Here is a 23,072-nt window from a genome sequence, read left to right as displayed (position 1 = left end):
AACGAAATCAGCATTAAACATGAAGAAAACAGCCTTTTCTGGGTGGAAAATAACATTTCAATACAGCAATTTTAATTCCTATGCAGAAAATGCTGTATTTTTTCCCCTGGGGATTTATTCAGTATCATATTTACACATGGTTGATTTTCATAGAAAACAACACTTTCTGTGCAGGTCTTATATTTCTGCATTGAAATTTTATAGTCCATGCAGAAGTGGCTGATTTCTGTGCAAAACAACCACATGTGCCTACCCCCCCCCCCCCCTCAAGAGTAACTCTCGAGTTCCAAATAGCCTTCAAAAATCACATCATTTTTCAAGACTTTCCCACACTGGGAAGAAAATTGCTGAAATTATTCATTGCTACCTTTGAGAAGAATTACATCCCTAAATATAGGTCTCACAGGTTTCTGATGGCAACAGTTGTTGTCCTGCATCTGCAAGTCTATTCTGACTTACAGCGACCCTCTCCTAGGATTTTCTGGGCAGTAATAATTATTCGGAGAAGGTTTGCCATTACCTTCCTCTTGACTGAGAGAGTATGACTTGCCCAAGGCCACCCAGTGGGTTTCAGTGGCTGACAACACACATATGATTAAAAACACCATCATCAACAACTGTTACCTCATTTGAAATATGAGATGATGAATTGATGAAATCTTGGTAAAGGGAAGTGGTAAAGGGTACTTCCTTTGAGGTTTTTTTTTTTTTTTTGACAAAACTGTTATCCTTTTATCAGAGTGAAATATAACAAGGTAATTGTTGCCATGTAGCCAGGGTAAGCTGCTGTACCACCTCATTATAGCACTTATTTGCATTGCCGAACAAGGTCTGCATGAATAATTCTTTGTGCTCTTCCCTTGCCTCCCTTCCCTCTTATTATGCATCTAGATTTGTAACTGTTCATTTCAAAGCTTTCACACTCACTGCTTTAGGACACAAAGTGCCATGATAACAAAATACAGGATTTGTTTCTCTTTGATCTGACTCCCATGGGTCTTCTTTCCCAACAGATGATGAGCATCTGCTCCTAGAAACTGATTAATGGAGCATGATCTGGCATTAGCATATTTCAGAAAAATGTATTGTAGGTTCTGTCCTTGCCAGAGAAGGGTCATTGTCTTGTATACGTGTGACCAAGAATGAAAGAAAAGATCAGTGGTTACCATTCCTAGGAAAGGCCAAAGAATCAAAAAGAAATTCCACCTTTTATTTTTGTGTCAAGGTGCATCCCTGTACATTCTAGGACCCAAATGCAATAGAGATGAGAATAGTAGAGTCTCCCTTTTGGAGATGCTTTATTTTTCACTAGAATAGGTACTGATCATGCTGCTGCTGAGAACTATTCAGTTCCTCTGAAGTATGGTGGGAGATAAATTATTTTGCTACTTATTAGACCATGGTGGGTACATGGAAATTGTTCACATACAGTATGATATCTTATTATTAGATTATTGTTGTTTGTTGTTGTATACCTTCAAGTCTTTTTCAACATATGGTGACCCTATCATAGGATTTTATTGGCAAGTTTGCCATTGACTTTGGGGCTTTGCCATTGCCATCATCTGAGGCTGAGAGAGTGTGACTTGCTTAAGGTCAGCCAGTAGGTTTACATGGCCAAGCCGGATTGAACCCTGGTCTCCAGAATCATAGTCCAACACTCAAACCACTACACTGTGATGACTCTCTATTATCTATTATTAGATCTCATTTCTAGTATCTATTATTAGATACTAACTAAAAAGCATGGGAGAGTTTTTGTATTTATGTGTTTGTGCAGTTTCGACAGATAACATGGCTGCATCCTGATACAACATGGAACAAAATATTTTTAACCTTTTCTGCCTATCAGTCTACCTTTAGCTCAAATATGTATAGGTAACCCACATTTTTGTTTACATTATACATCTGTATTTATGGAATTGTATCCCCATTCAGTGAAAATATACATTGAAGATCAGAGTTATCTAGTAAGGGCAGCTTTGCAGTTGCATGATGTTTGAAAATAGGTATGGCAAATATTTATCGATAACGTATTGCTCTTGGCCCATTCTACACAACCCACCAGTGATTTCTTGGACACTGAATAAAAAGGAAGCTGCCTTAGACTAACCTGTAGTTTCGGAATACATTTTTGTTGCTGATATGAATAATGTACTATCCAAAAGGGGAAAGCGCTAACAGATTTGCAGTTTGCTGTGCAGTAAAGCATATGAAAACATTTCAGTAACTCACCAACATTTTTGTTTCTGGATTTCCTCCAACTAAGCTACTCAGTAGCTCCCCGTGCCAGATTGTATAAATATTTCCAACGCACAGCCTAGCTTTTCCTTCCATCCACTGTTCCATACAAATCATGACACTTTCCCTTCTCCTATTATTTATTATTCCAAAACATTATTTCAACAAAAAAGCAGTTCCCAGACCCTCAGCTTTCATTCTCTTATCCAAGGAATATATTTTTATATTTGTTTGATAACTGATAAAAATTCTAGAATCCATTAATAAATTAACAGTAATTTTGCAGTCTCCTCTGGGGTACCACATTTATTCACATATCCAAAGACAGCATCTTTGTACCCTGAAACTATTCCAATTTGTTTTAATAAGTTAATGGCTGCAGGAAAATACCTCTCCAGTTCTTTAAGAAATAAAGCAAGACCATGAACCTATAAACTGATTTTAACCACATTGGCACAGCTAAATACATTTTACCCTAGCATTTGATCTAAACTGTGGATGTTGTTGGTTCACCAAACAAAACAAAAATCAGTAGAAGGGGAGACATCCATGATGAGTATTACTCTATAACTGTATACAGTAGGAATTAACTCCATTTGCTCAAATAATTGCTTTAGTTTCCTAGTCATTGAATTGCAAAATTGGTCTCCCATTTTAAACTTCTTTAAATTAATGAGGCCACTTGAAGTGGTCAAATGCATTCTCTGCATCTAAGAATAAAATACTCATTTGGTTTTATTGGTATTTATATAATTTATAACCTTAATAATCTTTTCCATATTCAAATGTTAGCTGTGTGTGTATAGATTAGTCCAGTGTCAAATAATACAATATTGTGGGATCTATTTCCTAGAATAGAATAGGATAGAACTGATTATTGCAAAATAATTATTTTGAGTACAAATCAGGAATAGATTCTTGTATCTGGTTACAAGCCATGAAGGAACACTGCTATAGAAATTCTCACAAACATTTGAACATAGTGTGAACATTTGTCCTGTGTAATATGTTTTTCACATGTTCTAGAATCCAGCTAATCCCTTCTGTATGCATATACAGTTGGTGAATATTCAGAGATTTTGCATAATAAAACGTAAGAGTTCTCTTCTTTCCCCACATTGACTAGGTACATGAATATTTTCATGTATTGGTGTCTGACATCTGTATTTTGTTTTTCTGACACACAGGAAAAATGGAGCTAAAAATTGCTAAAGTAACATAGTGGAACCAGAATAATAAAATAAATCCACTGAAATTACAGAATATGATACAAGAGCAACAGAGAATAATTAAATATTGAATTCAGCAAACTAGCAGAGAAATGGTCACTAAGAGAAAGAGATTCTGGAACCTTGTAGGTTCTACCCCCAAGAGGGCAACAAGGACTTGCCTTTCTCCTAGTAGACCTTGCATTGTCTAAAAGAAGTTTCTAGGAAAAGCAAACAACAATAAATAAGAAGAATAATGAAACAGAAAATAGGCAACAACACCATCTAGCTTCATGAACTATTATAAAAGCCTGGGGGGGGGGGGGGATTGACCAGGTAATTTTGACTTGTTCCACAAAAGAATATAACTTCAGCGCTAATCATAGTTTTTTACAAAGAGAGTTCCACAACTAAGGTACCATAACACATGGTGTAAACACATGTATAGTGTAACGTATGAACACCCATGAAATATATTCAGGGTGTAACATGGGTGTAACATGTGAACATCCATGAAGCATGCTGGCCATATTTGTTGTTTGCTGTTGTGTGCCTTCAATCATTTCTGCCTTATGCTGATCCTAAGGCAAACCTATCATGGGGTTTTCTTGGCAAGATTTGTTCAGAGAGAGGTTGTCACTGGCATCCTGTAATGCTGCGAGAGTGAGACTTGCCCAAGATCACCCATAAATCAAATTACAATAACATCCAAAATCCACAAAACAGTGATACCTTTATTACAACCAACCAAAATGTCCAAAATACATGATGCAAGCTTTCAAAGCTCCACTGGCTTGATGAAGATACATTTATGGGAGTATACATCTTCCCAAAAATAAAAATAAAAATGGGGGCTGGGGCCCATATAAATGACTCCAGATGTCACCATGCCAAGCTCAGAGGCAGAGGACAGGTCCTCCCTCCATTCCAACTGCCACCACCCTGCCCTTGGAGGGAGAGAGGAACCGGCAGTATCTGCTGGATTTGATCCCCTTCCCTACTGCCATTCTCTTTTGTGTCATGTCTTTTTAGATTGTAAGACTAAGGGCAAGGAACTGTCTACTTAATTTATAAGCCACTCTGAGAGCCTTTGTGGTAGAAGAGCAGGGGATAAATATTCTTTAAAAAAAATGCAGCCCATTGGCCACACTTTCTCATCCATGCCACTTTTGACATCAGGTGGGAATCATGTGGTCCTCCAGAGATTTCTAGATTGCAGTTCCCAGCATTCTTTTCTACTGCCTAGCATGAGAGCAATGCAGACAACTGAAGACCAGAGCTTAGGGATTTATTTGTTTGTTTATGCACTTCATTTCCCAGAATTCCTTTGTCAGCATGAACCATGGCTAGAGATGTGAAGGCCTGGGGAAAAAATGGGAAAATTTGGGGGGAAAGCTTTTGGGGGGGGGGTTGCCCCCCAAAAATTGAAAATTTGAAAAAAAGAAAAAAAATCGATTATGGAATGTTTTATTTTAGCACAATAAATAAAATATTTAAGACAAGGTGTTAATATATTCTCCAAATCATTTCTAAATAATATGCACACTATCAGATTATCCTAATTTCTGTGCACTGAATGAGAAGGACAAGCAAATCCTAGCTTAGCAACTGAACTCTTCAGTGCAAGAGCAAGATGCATTTGTTCCTATAGGGGGCACTGAAAGAATCTGGTCTATGTTTGGAAACACAGGCGGGGTACAGACCGCCGCTTTGCGGCGGTCTGCCACCGCCGCCAGTAGGTCCGCAGGGGAGCCGGAGCCTTCAGACAGCCCGACTCCCGCGCGGACCGAAAAAAGAAGCTCCAAAATGGAGCTTCTTTTACCGTCGCGTTTGCGACGTAGCGAGGCGCCAGGGGCGCGCTCGCTACGTCACAAGCGGCGCGACACGTCTGGACGCTGTGCGTCCAGTACGTAAAGATGGCGGCGCCCGTATGAACAGGGCGCCGCCATCTTGTACGTATTCAATACGTACTAGGGTTAGGGGGGTGCGGAAGCACCGCCCCTTCCTAACCCTAGTACGTATTGATGACGTACTATTTGGCAGTCTGTAAACCGCCACAGTAAATCAAGAAATGAACTGAAATGTGAAAGGGTAGAGAAGCTTGTTTCAGTCTGGGTAAAACTTCAGTTTTTAGAAGTCCATGATAACGGTGATGATTACAAATATAATGAAGCAGACACAGAGGCTGAAACTGATACTGGTAAACAGGGCTGCATCTGCACTGCAGAAATAATGCAGTTTGACACCACTTTAATTGCCATGGTTTCATATAGGAGTTCATCGCACTGGCCCTAAAACGGGCCCAGTGCGTTCTAAAACGCGTGCGCACGCGGGCACGTACAGAACAGGATGGGGCTAAGTACCCCATTTTACCACACACTGGAATGCCGCCTTTGCCACTGGGCATTCCAATTGCGTCCCTGTTCCATTCCAGAGGGTGCCATTTTTTAGAACGCTTTAGAACAGTTCTCAGAAAAGGGGGCATTCCAGCGTGTGGTAAAATGGGGTTCTTAGCCCCATCCCATTCCGTGCGCGCCCATGCACGCGCATGTTTTAGAACGCACTGGGCCCGTTTTAGGGCCAGTGCAATAAACTTCATAGTCTGGAGTTAAGCCATATAGGGCCTTATAGTTCATGACTACCACTTTGAATTGTGCCCAGAAATGAACCAGCAGCCAGTGGAGCTGTTTGAACAATAATATTTTATGTTCCCTGTGACTAGTTCAAGTCAGCAGTCTGGCTGTACCTGAAGAGGACAGTTTTTGGACCTTCTGGAGGTAGCCCCGCATAGACTGTATTAAAATAATTCAAACAGGATGTAATCAAAGCATGTGTCACTGTAGCCAGATATGAATCCTCAAGAAATGAGTACATAACTGGCATGCTTCACTCCTGGCCACTAATGAAACCTGGGAATACAGGCTCCAGGTTGAATTCAGGACAACACACAAATTTCAAGTTCTTCTCTTGTTTGATGGGGAAGTTTGTACCTTGAGATTGTGGGATTGGCTGCAAAGGAATGGTAGAAGGTGTTGGAGTAGCATGGTTCTGAAAACTGCAGAATGAAAGTGGACTTGAAATCCAGTGAGTGTTTCTTACTGAATGAGATGTAACTCCAGAACATTTCACTGTATGGTCAGAAAACTATATTAACAAATGGTTTCATTCTCCTTTCTGGGCAGTGCTAATTCATCCTTGTCAGATGTAATTTATTCCAGGGCCTCATATGCATACATCAGAGACATGCTGTTTTTCCCTTCAGCATCTAGAAAAGCCAGTGTGGGGGATTTGTTTACCTTTCAGAACTGCTGAGAATATGTATCATGAGACAGAAAGGTGCAGCAGTTCTGCTATTAAATGGGTATGTGATTAGCCTAGTTGGTGAGAACCCTGTGCATACCATGCTATGGCTCATATACATATGGTAGTGCTTTGGAAATACAATGTTAGATTGCCAGAAAAAAGTGACATTGCTAAAATTGCTTGCAATATGGCCTTTGGATAATCAATGTATGAATTTATGAAATCTTTATGGCTCAGAAAATATATTTATTAAAAAGTTTACAGAGTGTCAGAAAGCTACCCCTTTGATCACTGGATCAGGGCTGCAGCAACCACACCGTGGTCCTGATCTGGCATTTTTCTGGCCCAAAAAGAAATGGCAAAACAACACTCATTTTTGCGGTAGAAAAAAAAAGCTGCCCTTTCCACCGCTGCCACAGCTCTTCTTCACTCTTGCAGCATGCAGTGTCTGAACACCACACTGCCAGAGAGCCGCAACACTGTTCATCATCTAGTCAGGCAGGCAGTGTGCTGCCAGCTTGGGGGTGCCATCGGGGCATGCGTCATCTAAATGCTGCACCCCCATGCCACCCCCAAGCCAGTGCTTACTGCCAGTCTGTTTGCCCCTTAGTCTCAAAGGTGCTACAAGATCTCTCTACATACCACAGATGTATGTCAGCAGTCCAACAACATCCATTTTGACCAGCACAGTTTATGGGAGAAACATTCCTGTAGAGAGAGGGAGAACAACAGACATCTGGAAGGTGAAAGGAAATGAAACACGCTGACCAGTTTCTTTGGTTCTAAAGCAAGTGGCTATCATCATGAATGGACTGAAAACTGGTGAACAAACTGAAACTACATCCAGACAGGAGAAAGATTCCCCTGGTCTTTTGAAAGGCAGATTAGAGAATTTGAGTTGTGTCATTTGCTGGATGGGTTACGTTCTCCCTGAATATACAGATTCTCAGTTTTCAGTATACTCCAGGCTTCTGTGGTAGCTGGTGGTTCTTTGTGTAGAGCGTGTGGTCTATGCACATTCCTGGAGATCTCAGCAATGGCCATGATGCCACATGCCTTAAGGCCTGTGCACATGGGCCAAAAGGCCTGTGCCCCATGCTCACCCTTGCATTGTCTTGTCAGGATAACACCAAATATTAACCCCGGGCCAAGACAAGAGAGTAAGACATAGTCCAGCGAGTAAGACATAGATCTGGTAGATCTAGCTCAATTTCAGCCCAAAAGTGCTTTAAACCAGTCTAAAATTCCCAGCTGTTTGCTGTGAATTTTCTAGGAAATTCCACAGCAACAGCTGGAAGACTGGATAGCCCCATGTGCCCTCCTCTGTCATATCTGATGAAAAGACCCCCATGTCAGCTTCCAATGTGAAAACAGGGTGACTGAGAATATGGATTTAGCTAGGCACTGTGTTTTTACCCTTACTGGCAATGATAAGGGTCTTCTTACCAGATGCAATAGCGAAGTCAGGTATGGGGTCAGTAGCAGATCCATGAGGCGGTGATGGGAGGGCATATAAAAACCTGCCTGTTGCCACACCAGCCAAGGAACTGATCTGGGGGCCAGAACCAGGGCAGAATAGCATGGCTTGGCCCATGCTATCCAGCCCATCTGCTTAGGATCCTAGTTACAAAATGATTTGGATTACTATAATATACTTTATATGTGTTTGCCACTGATAATTGTTCAGAAACTTCAATAGTTCCCAAAATCTGCACCCAGACTGTTGACCATGACAGAGGGAACAGGATGCTCTTGTTACAACAGCTCCAGTGGCTACTAGTCTGCTTCTAAGAACAATTCAAAGTGCTAGTTATGACCTAAAATCCCTAAATGGCTTTAATTCTGGAGAACTGCATTTCCCTATACAAGCCTGTCTAGGTCCAAATGAGGTATTTTTCTCTCATTCACAGGAACATCTGGTAGGATATGAAAGTGGGAATTTTCAGTGCCCATTTCCTCCAAATGCCCTCATTTGACAGGCATTAATCCTTTATTATCACATTTTTTACCAGCTGCTTTTAAAATGTCCCAGTTTCTCTCTCTTCTTTGCACATTCTGCCATTGTCCTTGGCTTAATTTAGTTACTGCAAACTGAGCTCAAAGTACAAAAGTAGTTTGCACACATTTAGGATCTTATCGCTTGGTTTATTAATTCAGTTTACTTCTCCCGGTTTAAATTTCAATTCAGTTTTTTTTTTAAAGTGCTCTTCATCTTTTGTATTTTAAATGGCAGTTTTAAATGGTTTTGGGTGTTACAGATAAGTCGATTGTATTTTAACAATTATTTTATTTCATGCTTTATCTATAATGTATTTGTTTTTATTTTCATACATTGTTCGTGTCCAAGGTGGTGGACTGCAGGGTGTTAAATAAATTTGTAAAACAGACATCCCTTCCATATGTTCAGCGTTAGTGTGAAAACAGACTCTATGCAGCTTTTCCATGTGATCAGAAACCCCAAAGTGTTCAAGGTCTGGGGAAATATTCAGCATTCCTTCAGCTGTGTATGGATACTCCCCTGTCATAATGACAATGAATATGTGGAGACGAGAGACAGAACAAGAATGAGGTTGCTCCCCTTCCCCTTTGGCAATGTGGGGCAGAAGGTGATCTCTATACTACTAATATATGTGATACAATTAGGTTAGGAAAAAAACATATAAATGTTGATATTCTAACATACATGTGTAGTTTCTTTTTGAAGAATGTATGAGTGAGTGAATTAGTTCAAGCTCATATTGGTTAATGGGTGGCAACATGCCTGTACCCATATCAGCAGGCCTGCTGGTTACCTGCTACCATTGGCTAATATGGAGTAGAAAGATCCACTGGCGCTCCAACCCACAGATGGCTAACCTGTCAATGTGGCAGGCTCAGTGTATGGCCTACAAACAACATGTAAATGGGACCTTTTCATAGTAGATCCTCTTTGCAATACTGGAAAGACATCACTAAGCTGGTTTTAGGCCCCAAAAGAAAATTTGGGGGTATGTCAATTGTTTTAATCCTTGCAGCCTGGCAAAATTCCCAGTTTGTACTGATTTTTCTTTCTGTCACATTGAAAAAACAGCCCCAGTTTGATTGTGATACAGCTTAATTAGTTCCTTCAAATCTGTGCCATATTGGTACTACATTGCCCTGCAGAATGTAATTATATTTAATTGGGAAACAGAGCATCATCCATATATATATATATATATATATATATATATATATCCATGCATACAGAGAGAGAGAGAGAGAAAGAGAGTTTCAAAAGACCTTTTGGATTCTTTTGTAAACAAAAGGCTGTGTTTAAAAGTGTAATTGTTGTGATAATGATAGTATCTCCATTGCACACTAGTATTTGTGTGTCATGCTGGTAGTGGCTAGAAACGGCATGCTGTGTTTTTGTTGATTTCGGAGTTATGTTCAATCAAGTACAGGAAATCATACACTGTAGTAAGGCAGGATTGCTCAGTTTCACATAGGGCTGAGCAATCAGTACATGTCCTGCTACACAATAGCAACCATTAAATAGACTGTAATTGTTGCTTCAATAGATCCAGTAGCGTTTGGCAAGAATCCAGAGTTCTATACATGACAGACGGATGATGTTGTGTATTGTGTTTTTCTGTAATACTCTTGCTTGGTCTAACATACCCTTAAAAATAAATTCTACTAAAGATTTCTCAATCCAAAATACATACTGCAAACAGAGGAGTCCCCACACCCATCCCAGCTAAACATTTAGTGATCAGCGTAGAACTTTAATTTAGGCTGGTATTTAGTTTCTTCATGCAAAATATATCCCTTTTCTCTGTTTAGTCTTCTGACATTAGTACAGCTTGGTTTCTCTTTTTTATTTATTATCTGGATGACCACTGATACTTGTGCTGCTTTGGGTCTATTAACAATAGCTAACCTCTTTGACTGATAGGAAGTGGACTTGAGAAATATTCCTCTGAACAGTTCTGGTTGAAACAAAAGAGTTCATGTAATGGGGCTGTGTAATTAGCAGCAAAATGGATATGGCAGTTGGTAGAATCCTGGGCCTGGATATGAGATCTAGAGCTGCATCTGCAGTGCATAAATAATGCAGTTTAACATTGCTTTAAATGCTATGGCTCAATGCTGTGGAATTCTGGGGTTTGTAGTTTTGTGAGGTATTTAACCATCTCTTGTCAGAGAGATCTGGTGCCACAACAAACTACAAATCCCAGGATTCCATAACATTGAGCTATGGCAGTTAAAGTGGCATCAAACTGCATTATTTGTGCAGTGCAGATTTAGCTTAAAATTGCAATTGGTTAGCTGTAATGCTCATTGGGTGATCTTGGCCAACTGACTATATCTGGCCACAATCTGCCTCACAGAATTCTGAGGATAAATGCACTGAGAAAGTGGTATGGATTTTTTCCCCATGAGAAGTCTAGCTCATTATTTTGACTAATGAATACTAAGAGGTAATTTTCTAAACTACTTCTCTATATCTTGTTTTTAATAGCACTTGATCCATCCAAAGACCCATGTTTGAAGGTAAAGTGCAGCCCACATAAAGTATGTGTCACTCATGACTACGAGACAGCCATTTGCGTAAGCCGCAAACAGCTAGTACACAGGTAAGGATGTGGTGATTTATGATTGCAGTTAAATACTTCTGGTTGCTCTGGAAAACATCCCAGGATCGTAGCCTACCAATGTGATCTTGTGACAACAACTAGATATAGCTGTTTCGCAAGGTCAATGAGAGCGAATGAAGTTTTTTTCTCATCCTGAAACTGGGGTGAAGGTTTGTTTCCTACTGTTGCAAGAATCATGTTAATCCCTTGCAAGTGTTGTGCTGGTGGCTTCATTTCCTTTGACAGAAAGGTCAATGTGATTGCTCCAGCCAGAATGGTGACTTCCTTTTTCACCCCAACATCCATCATTGCAAAAATGACAAGCATCATTTCTCATTTTTCTCAGCACACTGCAAATGCTTTTTGCAAAGAGGCAAAAGGTTGTGTTACAAATTTCCCCTCCTATCCCAGTTTAACTAAAGGGGCTGTTCCCAGGTCAAGGTGTAATATGAGGATTGTTCCATCTCACCTATTTTGGGATAAGAAACATGTAATCTATCCTACTGGTTGATAGACAGCCAGCATGGAATAGGGGTTTGACTACTGGACTAGGACTCTTGAGATAAAGGTTTGAATCCCCGCTTGGGCATGGAAACCCACTGGGTGAACTTGGGCAAGATACACTCTCTCAGCCTCAGAGGATAACAAAGGCAACCCCCCTCTGAACAAATCTTGCCAAGAAATCCCATGATGGTATTGTGATAAATTCGAAACAACACAAAGGTACACAACAACAACACTTGCTACTATACAGAAAGTAGATGTAGAACAGAGTGAAAGTTAAGCCATGGAGCCACAATGACTAAGGGCGAAAGATCCTGGGTAGCCATGTTGGTCATTTTATTATAATTATGTTTATTTAGCAAATATAGCAAACCCAATCAAAAATCCAAGTTAAGATGGTATGGAGGGGCATATCTTGCACCTTCTCCTTCTGGCCATGTGGCAACTAGGAGATTCTCAAAGTCCAGGAAATTTAACATCCATTTGCAACACAAAAAAGTACTTCCTTTGCAATCCAATAGTCTCCATTCTTTATGAGGCCAAAGACTTTTTAGGGGGTTCCTTTGTAGGGGGGAAAAAGTAAGTGAAATAAATAAATATACAGTGAGTCCGTGCCATACGTGGGCTCACTATAGGCGGCTTTCAGCTTATGCGGAAGCCATCAGGAGAATGAGCAAATGGCACGCGTGCCAATGGCCGTGCAACATTCATGAGCCTCATTATATCTAATGGGGCTCAAGCATACACACTTTTTGCCTTATGTGGGGAGGTCCGGAATGGATCCCCCGTGTAAGGCAAGGGCAAACTGTATAGACTTCCTGAAAGCTTGCAAATTGTTGCAGGCTTCTGATCTATTAGGTGAACTGGGGATTTGCACATGGTCCTTTCCTGGAGCTGTCTCCTCAAAACTGGAGAATTTGTACCTTTGTCTTCTGTCTGAAGATGACCCACATACCCTACACACTACTACATTTTCTTTAACTTTGAGTTGAAAATGCACATTTTTAGAGAAATTTAGGTGCGTTACAGACCACCCAAAATGGGCGGTCTCGCGCCGCTGCCGTTTGCTGCGGCCAGGAACTGCAGCAGCCAAACTGCGCGGTTCCCAGGCACAGCAAGAAAGAAACGCCAAAATGGCACTTCTTTCTGTGCCCCAAAAGCGGCGCCGCAAGGTGTGAGGCGCGCACTCGCGGCGTCACTTCCACCGTGCGACGTCTGGACGCTATGTGTCCGCGACGTCCAAATGGCAGTGCCCATCTGTATAGGGCGCAGCCATTTTGACACACTCATTACACATAAGGGACAAGGCGCATCAGGAAGCGCCACCCCTCATGCGTAACGACGGCGCCTCATGGGCCCATTTGTAATGCTAATAAGATTCTGAAAATAAAATGAGAGAGAGAAAAGGAAGACTATTCATGTATAGATTTGCCGGATGTTGAAACAACTGGAGACATACTGTATAGTAGTCTCTAGTCCATCAACCATGAAGTATCTAACCGTTTGTTCCTGAAAGTCACTCAGAACTGCTAGAGCCCTTGTTGAGGACCAAACAGGCAAATGTTCAGTGTAAACTCATGTTGTGTGTGCATGTACACATGCATTTTAAAGATCTGGACAAGTTCCCAGATGAAACATCTGTCTCTGCAACCCGCATATCAGAACCTTCTGTTGACTAGGGGCAGTAGACAGCACTGACAACTCCATTTACTCAAAAGAAGTGGAGTTAATCTTTTTTTTCCCCAAAAAACTATTTAATTCAACTCGTTAGCTAACTCCCTGTGGCATATAAAAGCTATAAAATCATTTCACCCAAGCATGCAAAACTATCTGGATCACTCCAGGGTATTTGATCCAAGCTGTGCCTAAAAGGAAATTCAGGAAGGAAAGATACTAACCATTGCAATAATTTCTGACTCTTGACTCTTTTAAAGAACTGAAGTAGGAACTTGGGCATTACAAATTCATCTATGTCTGTCCTGTTTAGCATTTTTGGATGGGAGGACTGAGTTAAATAGTGTGCTACTGCTAGTTATTTCTATTTTGGATTTGGTTTGGGTTTTGGGGTGGGGGTTAGAAGCACTATTTGCATTTTCTTTTATGATGTGTTGAACATGGAGCCTATAAAATTGGGCTGTGTCTCATTAATCAATTTCATCTCATCTCTTGTACATCTCCATGTTTCCCTCTTTTTATGTTCCTGCTTTGCCAGAATGTTAATTAAGAGCTGGCTTAAATCCAAGCACTCATTTAGAGATAGTTTCTCCATATATTAAATATCTGACCCTTGCTTTTTTTATAGCTAAGGCAATGTGAAATACATCCTAATTGTTGAGACATTTTTATTTAATTCTACTCAGTCTATACATGATATGCCACTTATAGTTAGAATATACGAGCAACCTAGATTTATTCATATGATATATTTCAACATAGCAAATTCTGAAGTTGGTATTTATGTGGGCTGGAAACAAAAAAATTAAAAATATTTGTTCATTTAGACCAATTTTCTCAAACATGGCAATCTCCAGATGTCTTGGGAGAACATGCACGGGCAAGATAGCATGACTTAACTTCATAGTATCCTGGCCATTTATCTGGCCCATTCGTGCCCCTGGCACCCACCTGGGCTTCTGTGACTATGGATAGGTGTTTGGATGCCAGTTCACCACCACACTGTGAAGCTGCTGCTGCCATTCTCTGTGAAGACCCCTGCCATGGCTGGTAAGGTTGAAAATGGGGTGCATGGCAAGCCGCCCCCTTGCAATATCATAGGCCATGGCATAGGCTATCACAGAGAATGAAAGTAGCAGCAGATAAGGGAGCATGCAGCTGTCATAGTGGATTTTCTGGGAAACTCCACCACAAAGAGAGTTACACATTATTAAGAGCTTCAGTTTCCCCATAGCTTGTACATTAGATGACTATAGGCATTAATTGTTTTTACCAATGAAGGGGTATTTGTGTTATGATTATTGCTTTGTGGTCATTGTGATGACAAACAATGGTTCTAATGTAAATGCCAGCTTGTTTGTTTGTTTGCATTTCATTACTCACAGTTCCCTCAGGTATCCAACCCAACTCGCACTCATCTGGGAAACAAAAAATGGCCCTAAGGCCACACCCCCAGAATGGCCATTGACCCATCCTCTCAGCCAGCCAGGAGGAAGGTGAAAGGTGATGGAGAAATCCCCATTCCAGGAACCCACTGTACTACCTATCTGTCCCACCAACCCTAACCATGTGGGCCCCTCTCCCTCCCTTCAAGCTGGCCTAACCACCTGCCATCCTAAGGCTGGTCATTTACTACCACACTATGAAACAGGCCAGCAGACCCACCTCCAATCCTGAAGTGCAAGGCATGATGTACTCTGCACCTTATCCTCCCACTGTCCTAGGGTTGACCTAGGCCATGGCCAGTCCTCCCTCTCACCACTACCCCTCCACATGCCCATCCCACTTTATTCTTTAATTAAGCTTTTCATGTTAAGCAGGGAAATTCTTATGGGTGGGGGTGTATGTCTTTAAAATGTTTAATGTGGCATTTTTAATTGTTTAAAATTTATTGTTAAGTTTTTTTTAATTGATTCAATATATGAGCTACCTTGGGGTGAACTCTGAGAGAAAGACAGCATGTATATATACAATTAGTAAATAAATAAATAACTGTCCCCCTAGTTTTTATCTGAAAAGAAGAGAAATATTCTAAATCCCACTGTTGTAGAAACTTGTTTAAGAGCATTATGCTTCCATAGCCATATTACAAGTTATATCCCAACAGGGGAACATTCACACTGTTGATAAATTTATGCAGCTATGCCTTTCATAGAGGTTTTTTTTTTTTAATTAAGCCTTTATTTTAAACCTAATGAGATTGAAAAGTGGGATTAGTTCCTTGGGGAGCTGGTCAGAAACATTTGGCACTTTTACAGTCAGGGGAAAAAGATGAATATGGCCTGTTTAATTAAAATATTATCATTAAATACACAGATGAAAAGGCAATGATATGTAGTCTTCCTTTCCGGCCACCTTACCAAAATGGCCCAATTTATATAAATTTATATATACACCAAAAGTAACTTTAGTAGGTTCTGATATTTATGGGTTTTAAAAGCTCTGCTCCCCCCCCCCCCCTTACAGTTGCATTCAGTCTGAGATGATCATGAGGAAGTTGCTTTGGAGGTCAAGGGAAAAAAGGTATTACCAGACATTTAAAAAAAAAAACTCAACAGAGAAAAATCCAAAGCTTTATAATAGCACACTATCTTTTGTCTATTTTATAAGATGGCCAGGCAATTTATTACTATGCACTGGAGCTTCAAATTTTATGACAAAGGAAATAATAGCCACCAAGAAATATGAACTATATGGTTCCTTCCCCTGCTGATAGAAAACTGCAGTAAAATTTCTGTTGGGTAGGTTCCATTTAGACCTATTTTTCCAGCAATTTTGTTCATTCAAATGCCCTTGAGAACTTTATAAAACAAGACAGTTTATCTCTACAATTGGCCTGTTTGAAATAGCTGCATTTGATAGAGATTAACTTGACTGTGAATATATAGTGAGTTACTTGTTTTTATTTCTGTATTGATCTATGAATGAATTCAACAGTAGGCAAGATTGAAGGTATTTTTTGAACATTGTCATTTTCTTTTACAGAAATAATTCATGTTCACTATTAATTGCAGGGAAGGGCAACATGAGCCACTTTAATGTTAGAGACATGACTGTATACAACATATAATAAATGGATGTTCTTAGTATCTATCTTTGGACAGATCTGCTATTACCAAAAAATACAAAGGTTATATTAGTAAATATGGACTAACATTCTTTATGCTTAGGGAGAAAATTAAGATTATGCATGCTGTAGTAACTCTGACCATTGGTTTAGGCATGCTTCACTAAGCAACCTTCATAATTTATTATTGCATGGTTTGAAGATATACTGTTGTTGTTGTTGTTGTTGTTATTATTATTATTATTATTATTATTATTATTATTATTATTATTATTACTATTCATCTTAAAATAGGACTCACTTATTACACCTATCAGTTGTCAGCTTGAGGAAGCAATACAAAGACTGTGAGGTAACCCAGAAGGTTCTCACCATCTTAAATCTCTGCATATTCATTCTATACTTACAGAATCTAAAACTGGAAGAGAGGAGCTTCCTGGTATGTCTCATGACTGACTGTAGGACAGATCTGATTCTGTAAGGCAAGGTCAGAATAACCCATGGCAATGGCATCCCTGTCCAGGATGTCACCCGATTCAAGGCAGGGATTCAGTGGGCTCCAGGGGACAGGGCCAAAAGGCCATACCCTCTTCCTCCCTGCCTGGCACTACATTACCCGTGAGTAAAGCAGTGTTGGGCGGGGAGGTGGAGTGCGCTGGGTCCTCTTCCTCCTTGCCTAGTGCCACATTACTCATGAGTAAAGATCCACTGGGCAGGGAGGTGGGCTGTGGTGGATCCTCTTCCTTCCTGCCATGTGTCATAGAGGGGCACTCAGCTGGGTTTCACCCCTCTTCTGGGGTGTCACCCGGTCCAGTCTGCAGATCCACACACCCATAGTGATGCCACTGACCAATGGTAAAGGGCCATTAGAGAGAGACCAGTTTTATTTAGTAGTCCTGTAATACTCATTATCGTGAAATGCTAAGAGACTGTTAATTCCTCAGAACCAATGGCCAGAATTCTTGTTGATAAAGTGGTACATGTCCCACTCACTCGAAGAGAAAGGTGGTATATATGTGTAATAAATAAATCAGGTAGTGACAGCAGGAGGGGAAAAACCCCGGATTAGAACAAGATAAGATGTTGGAGTAATAGATTGCATCCACACTGCAGAAATAATCCAGGTCGACATCACTTTAACTGCCATTGTTCAATGGTGTGGAATTCTGCAATTTGTAGTTTTGTGAGATATTGAATCTTCTCTCTCAGAGAGCTCCAGTGCCACAACAAACTCCAGATCTCAGAATTCCATAGCATTCACCCATGGCAAGTGAAGTAGTGTCAGATATTTTCCACCACTGGAAATCTCCAGGAGAAGTTCAACCACTAGTGTAGTGCTTGAACAGGATGCTGACTTTTCCCTCCAAGATGAGGGGATAAGCAGCACAGTGGCAACCAAGGTTCTGTGTAAGAAAGTTGATGCATATTAAAGGAGAAATCTCCACTTCACATTTATACTGATGACATCTGAACTGATAGAGAGTAATGATGGCAGAGATTTAGAGTCACAGTTGATAGCCCAGCGTAAATGTCGGCCCAGTGTATGGCAGCTATGAGAATGATGAGTTCAATGGTAGAAATTATTAGAGAAGCAATAACTAAATATTACATTACTGTAATGACCTTAAACTGATCAATGGTGCAGCTGTTTATAAAAATTCTATGTACTGTTCATGTCATAACTTGAAAAGAAATTGTATCACAGAAAAAGATGCAGAAAAGAACAAGGCAATGAAAAATTTTGTTTTATTTTATTATTATTTTTTGCTGGGAAAGGTGGAGAAAAGGAGAAGCAAAAATGTTCATGGATACATAGTTCAAGGGTTTCAGGTTAGGGAAAAACATAACTAAGGCGAACATCATAAAAGTTCACAAAAATATGCACAGTGTGGAAGAAGCGGACAGAGAGAATTGCATAGTCAAAATTCAAAATTCACATGAGCAGAATTCTCTACTCATCAGAGGCTATTGTTGGAATAAAGGTAATGATGCTTTTCTCCTTCCTCTTGCATCTCCAGAAAATTGCCTCCAGAGAGTAAGAGGTCCATAACTAATGGTCAAAGGGTAATTGAATGGGGAAAAGAGATAGATGTGATGTGTAACCTGAAAACGTGACTCCTGCCCAGTGATTCTGTTCTGCAAGTGGTTCTTCAAATTCATATTTGCCTTAGAAGAAGAACATGAGGTTGGGAGAACTTCACTTACTAAGTACAGTTTTATCATAAGAGGAATTTGGTTAACCAGTTTGTCCTGATTTATTTATACAACTTGGACCATCCAGCTCTAGTTGTAAGGCTGTGAAAATAACTGATCATATTACCTTTCTATTCCCAAGTCAGTGTCACTGTTAGGTCAACCTGAAGAAAGGTTTGATATGAGAAACAGGATTTCCATGTTTAACTGCTGAAAATTCCACTTTTTGTTCTTTTTGTATTTATAGTAATGACAACTTTAGTTCTACTGCTGCCAATAATACAGTAATATTACTGACCATAATTCTGTATTTTTTTTTCATGATTGCCCATATTTGAAGTTGGCTAGGCAATCCAGAAAAAAATTATTCAGTGTTCACAAATGACCACAAACATTGTTTAAATTATTCTTTATTTATACAATAACCTATTTAGAAGAGATTCAACATGTATTGGTGTTTGTGCTGCAAAAGCTACCAGACACAAATGTGTTGGGCAGATGAGTCTTTATTACTGCTAATAAAAGGAAAGGTGTTTTTTTAATATTGGAATTTATGTTTACAATGAATAGGTTTTTATTAAAGCCTTTCTTCAAATCCTAGCATATGTACTATACTGGTGGAAAATATTTGAATGTGCAGCACAATAAAAATACCATTTGCAACATATATTATAAATATATTGAAATATTTCATTCATAGGACAGATCGCGCTCTCAAGCTGGGCTGGTTTATTCTTTTCTTTGTGCTGCTGCCTTGTGTTTTGCCTTGTGGGTTTTGTGATGAGAATGAAATAGAAGGAAGCAAAATGTGCTTTCTATGAAAAATCAAACACTTGCAGCATTCAGATTTTTAGAAAAAGAAGGGCAACAGTAATAATTATTTTAATTACATTTTAGAATTTGTAAATACCTGCTTTTAAAAAGTCATTTTAGTGGAAATCGGCTAATTTAGAGATTCTTTCAAATTGTAGCTAATTGGCTTTTTTTTATAAAAAAAGTAATGATCCAATAGTATTGGAAAGAATATAAATATAGTTGAAAAATATGTTTTTTGAGTTGTGGAAAATCCTATTAAGAACCCTGGATTCATGAGAATCTTTGCAGTTCAGGTTTTATTCTGTGCAAGGTGGGCTTTTTCTTCAGAAAGCACATAATGGCGCAGTACAGACTGCTAAAAAATGGCATTCTCCTGGCGCCTATTTTTCTGCCGGAGGGAAGCCACAGCCACCAAACTGCATGGCTTACCGTTGGCGGAAAAAGAACCCACAAAAAGCATAACGAGTGCATCTCCACCACAGCTCTGTACAGCTATATACTCTGTGGCTCTATATGTATACAGGGCACCACCGTTGTTACTCCCTCGTCACATGCTAGGTTTGCAGGGCATGTGGCCGCTCCGCCCCCAGGCAACCCTAGCACATGATGAGGCCCGGTTGTACTGGGCCATAATTATGTTTCATTGCAAAAAAAAAAAAAAAAAAAAAACAACCAAAAACCTGTGGCTTTGTTTACAGAAAATGCTACTTTCTTCACTAAAAGCACATATGAAGATTTTTTCCCTTGATGGTAGGATCTGAACCAATGAATTCAAACTGCAAGTAGGCAATTCTAGCTAACCATTAACCATAAATTCCTGATAGTAAGGTCTAGTGAACAGAGGAACAGACTGTTTCAGAAAGTGATGGAATATCCATTGCATGTTTTTAAACTGCATCTGAATGGTTTTCAGTCATTGATGTTTTAATCTGTTGGATTAATTGAATTAGATATTCCTTGGAGTTGCTTTCAACACTAAAATGTTGTTCTCCTTTTAAAATGGGAGGACATGAAGGAAGACCTCCACCACTGTGGTGCTCTTATTGTGGAATGCCCTCCCTTTGGCATCCCAACTGACTCCAACATTGGTTTCTCTCTGGTGCCATGTTAAAATATGGCTTTTTATTACAACCTTTGGGGACTGTTTACTTTGGAATGTACACGTACATTCTTTTAAATTGTTGTAGTCTGTAAACTTGTTTCAACTGTTGTCTTGTTTAATGTTTTTGTCTTATTTACATTATTTATGGCTGTAATCTGTAAGTACCATGTTTCCCTGAAAATAAGACACTGTCTTATATTTATTTTTCCTCAAGAAGACACACTGTGGCTTATTTTCAGGGGATGTCTTATTTTTATTAAGTATGGTACAACAGTCTACATTTATTCAATTATGGTTAAGTCGTCTTCATCTGGAACATCATCATAACTCTCCAAACGTGGAATTCCATCCTGAATTTCTTGCGACTCCATTTCCTTTAGAACTATTGCCCCAATCTTTCTGCTCCCTTCCTGCCCCTTTCCATTCCACACTGTGCCTATCACTATATCTTATTTTCAAGGTATGGCTTATATTGCACAAATGCTTAGAAATCCTGCTACATATTATTTTATGGATATGTCTTATTTTGGGGGAAACAGGGTATTTTAAAGAGGTTTATTGTATGCCATCATGAAATCCCTTTATAAATGGTAGAAAAAAGAGATCTCAATAGATTAATGAAAGTTTACAAATTGAATCCTTTGAATTTATTTTTCTAAGGTCTGAATGTAAACAGGTATAATAAGGTTGAAAAATTCTGCTTGGTTTGAATGGGAGGGGGATGGATGGCCAGCTAACATTCACTTACTGTAACCTATCATCTAGAGCATTAAGCAGCATTCTGTATTTTTCCCTTACTCTAGATAAAGAATTCAAGTGTCCAAAAACAGACCAATTAATCTGATAATAATCAACCTAATCCCTATACAGAAAGATTTATAAAAAGTACTGTGTGCATTGCAGTATTTTTTTTCTAAAGCAGCTTTCCTTGCTGACCTCAAGTGACTATGAGATAGTTGAGATGAATCTGTGCCAAATGTCCACCAGAATCTACAGAGAATATTCTTTGGGACTCTGCTTCTTTGGGACTCTGATGGATTACTAAATTTGTTGAGCACTCTGTAACTTTTTGTGACAAACCCCTTGACAACAGTTTTATAAGCCTACAGAGAAGCCATGATGCTAAAGTTACTGCTAATGTCAAGAAAAGCTTGTGTACCCCCCCCCCCCTTGGGGGTACTAGTTGAGTTTTTAATTTCTAATTCATAAGGCTAAAAGGTTTGCTTAATGGATGCTTACAGCTCTTTCCCCAAAGATTATTATTTAAAGTGATATCTCAACATTCCATGATATACAACAGCTTTCAAACATTATAGCACTCATGATTGAATCCTGAGTTGTCTGTATTAAAAGAAAAAGATTTAATACAATTTTCCCCTATTTGATATAGCTGGTCTTACCACATTTAACTTTAAATCTGTCAGTTCCTAGTACTTTGTTTCCATCCGTCTCCTTTTCCATTAATAAGCCTACAATTGCCTGCTTAGCATTCTGCTAAAACTCATCAAAAGTTCAACCCAAAGATTTTCAATTTAGTCATTTTCTATCAGATTAATTTGACCAATGAACCGTGAATAACGTTATTTATGGGCATCAGCCATATAAGTACAGTCTTCCAGGCTCTGAACATATGAATTATACTAATGCTTGTAAAAATTAAGTCAAGGGGTCTTGCTTGTTTGAAATAATTCTATTAATACAGTATTGCTCAGGTTTTAAATTAAGTCTAAATCTTGCACAAAGAAAAGCACCATATTAACATTTAAGAGAAATGGGAAAATTATTACCATCAACTAAACAAAAAGTTTAACATGGACTGATTAGGATCTGATGGAATTTGATTGACATCTTTAGTCACTTGGCACCAATTGATCTGGTATTATCCAGACCTATGAAGAGCCATGAAGTATAGCAGAGATCAGTAGTAGCAGCAAATCCTGTAGTCCAAAGGGAAGGAGTGAAGAGAAATTTATTCCCCCAGTAACCCCAAGAAAAATTAGAAGTCCATGCTAGTGAATCAGGCATCCAGCCTGATGGACAGAAATGCATTTCTGTCTTACATTCTGTCAGCCAGGCTGCTTTGCAGAAGGAGAGCCCTAACCCATTCTCCTAATATAATTTCCAGAGAATTTGCAAAGTCTTCATACATTGTGCATGTGCAAAGGTAATTTTTCACAAGCTATGCATTTCAGACTGATGTTTCGGATATCGATCAGGCTGAGTTTTCAATTCTCCATCTATTATTTTCTTCTGAGTGAGCAACTTACTCTGTCATGAAGCCCCTGCACTCCTCTGTTCCAGTGAAGAACAAACTATGTTGGATGTAACCTTCACTTGCTAGCTTAGTGGTTTCTGGCAGAATC

The 23,072-nt window shown here is 39.4% G+C and overlaps 1 protein-coding gene across 5 annotated transcripts in view; it reads left to right on the top strand.

The window, feature by feature from the left end:
* The window catches only part of SPOCK1 (SPARC (osteonectin), cwcv and kazal like domains proteoglycan 1), a 725,931-nt gene that overhangs the window by 423,472 nt on the left and 279,387 nt on the right, over positions 1-23,072 (top strand). For all 5 annotated transcript variants that reach the window (XM_042455316.1, XM_042455315.1, XM_042455317.1 and 2 more), the window contains one exon: positions 11,239-11,353. In XM_042455316.1, the coding sequence (XP_042311250.1) occupies positions 11,239-11,353 (115 nt within the window). The remainder of the gene's footprint in view (positions 1-11,238; positions 11,354-23,072) is intronic.

The sequence above is a fragment of the Sceloporus undulatus genome, chromosome 2, assembly GCF_019175285.1.
Source record: "Sceloporus undulatus isolate JIND9_A2432 ecotype Alabama chromosome 2, SceUnd_v1.1, whole genome shotgun sequence".
Taxonomy (NCBI): domain Eukaryota; kingdom Metazoa; phylum Chordata; class Lepidosauria; order Squamata; family Phrynosomatidae; genus Sceloporus; species Sceloporus undulatus.
This window is presented reverse-complemented; position numbering and strand designations above follow the sequence as displayed.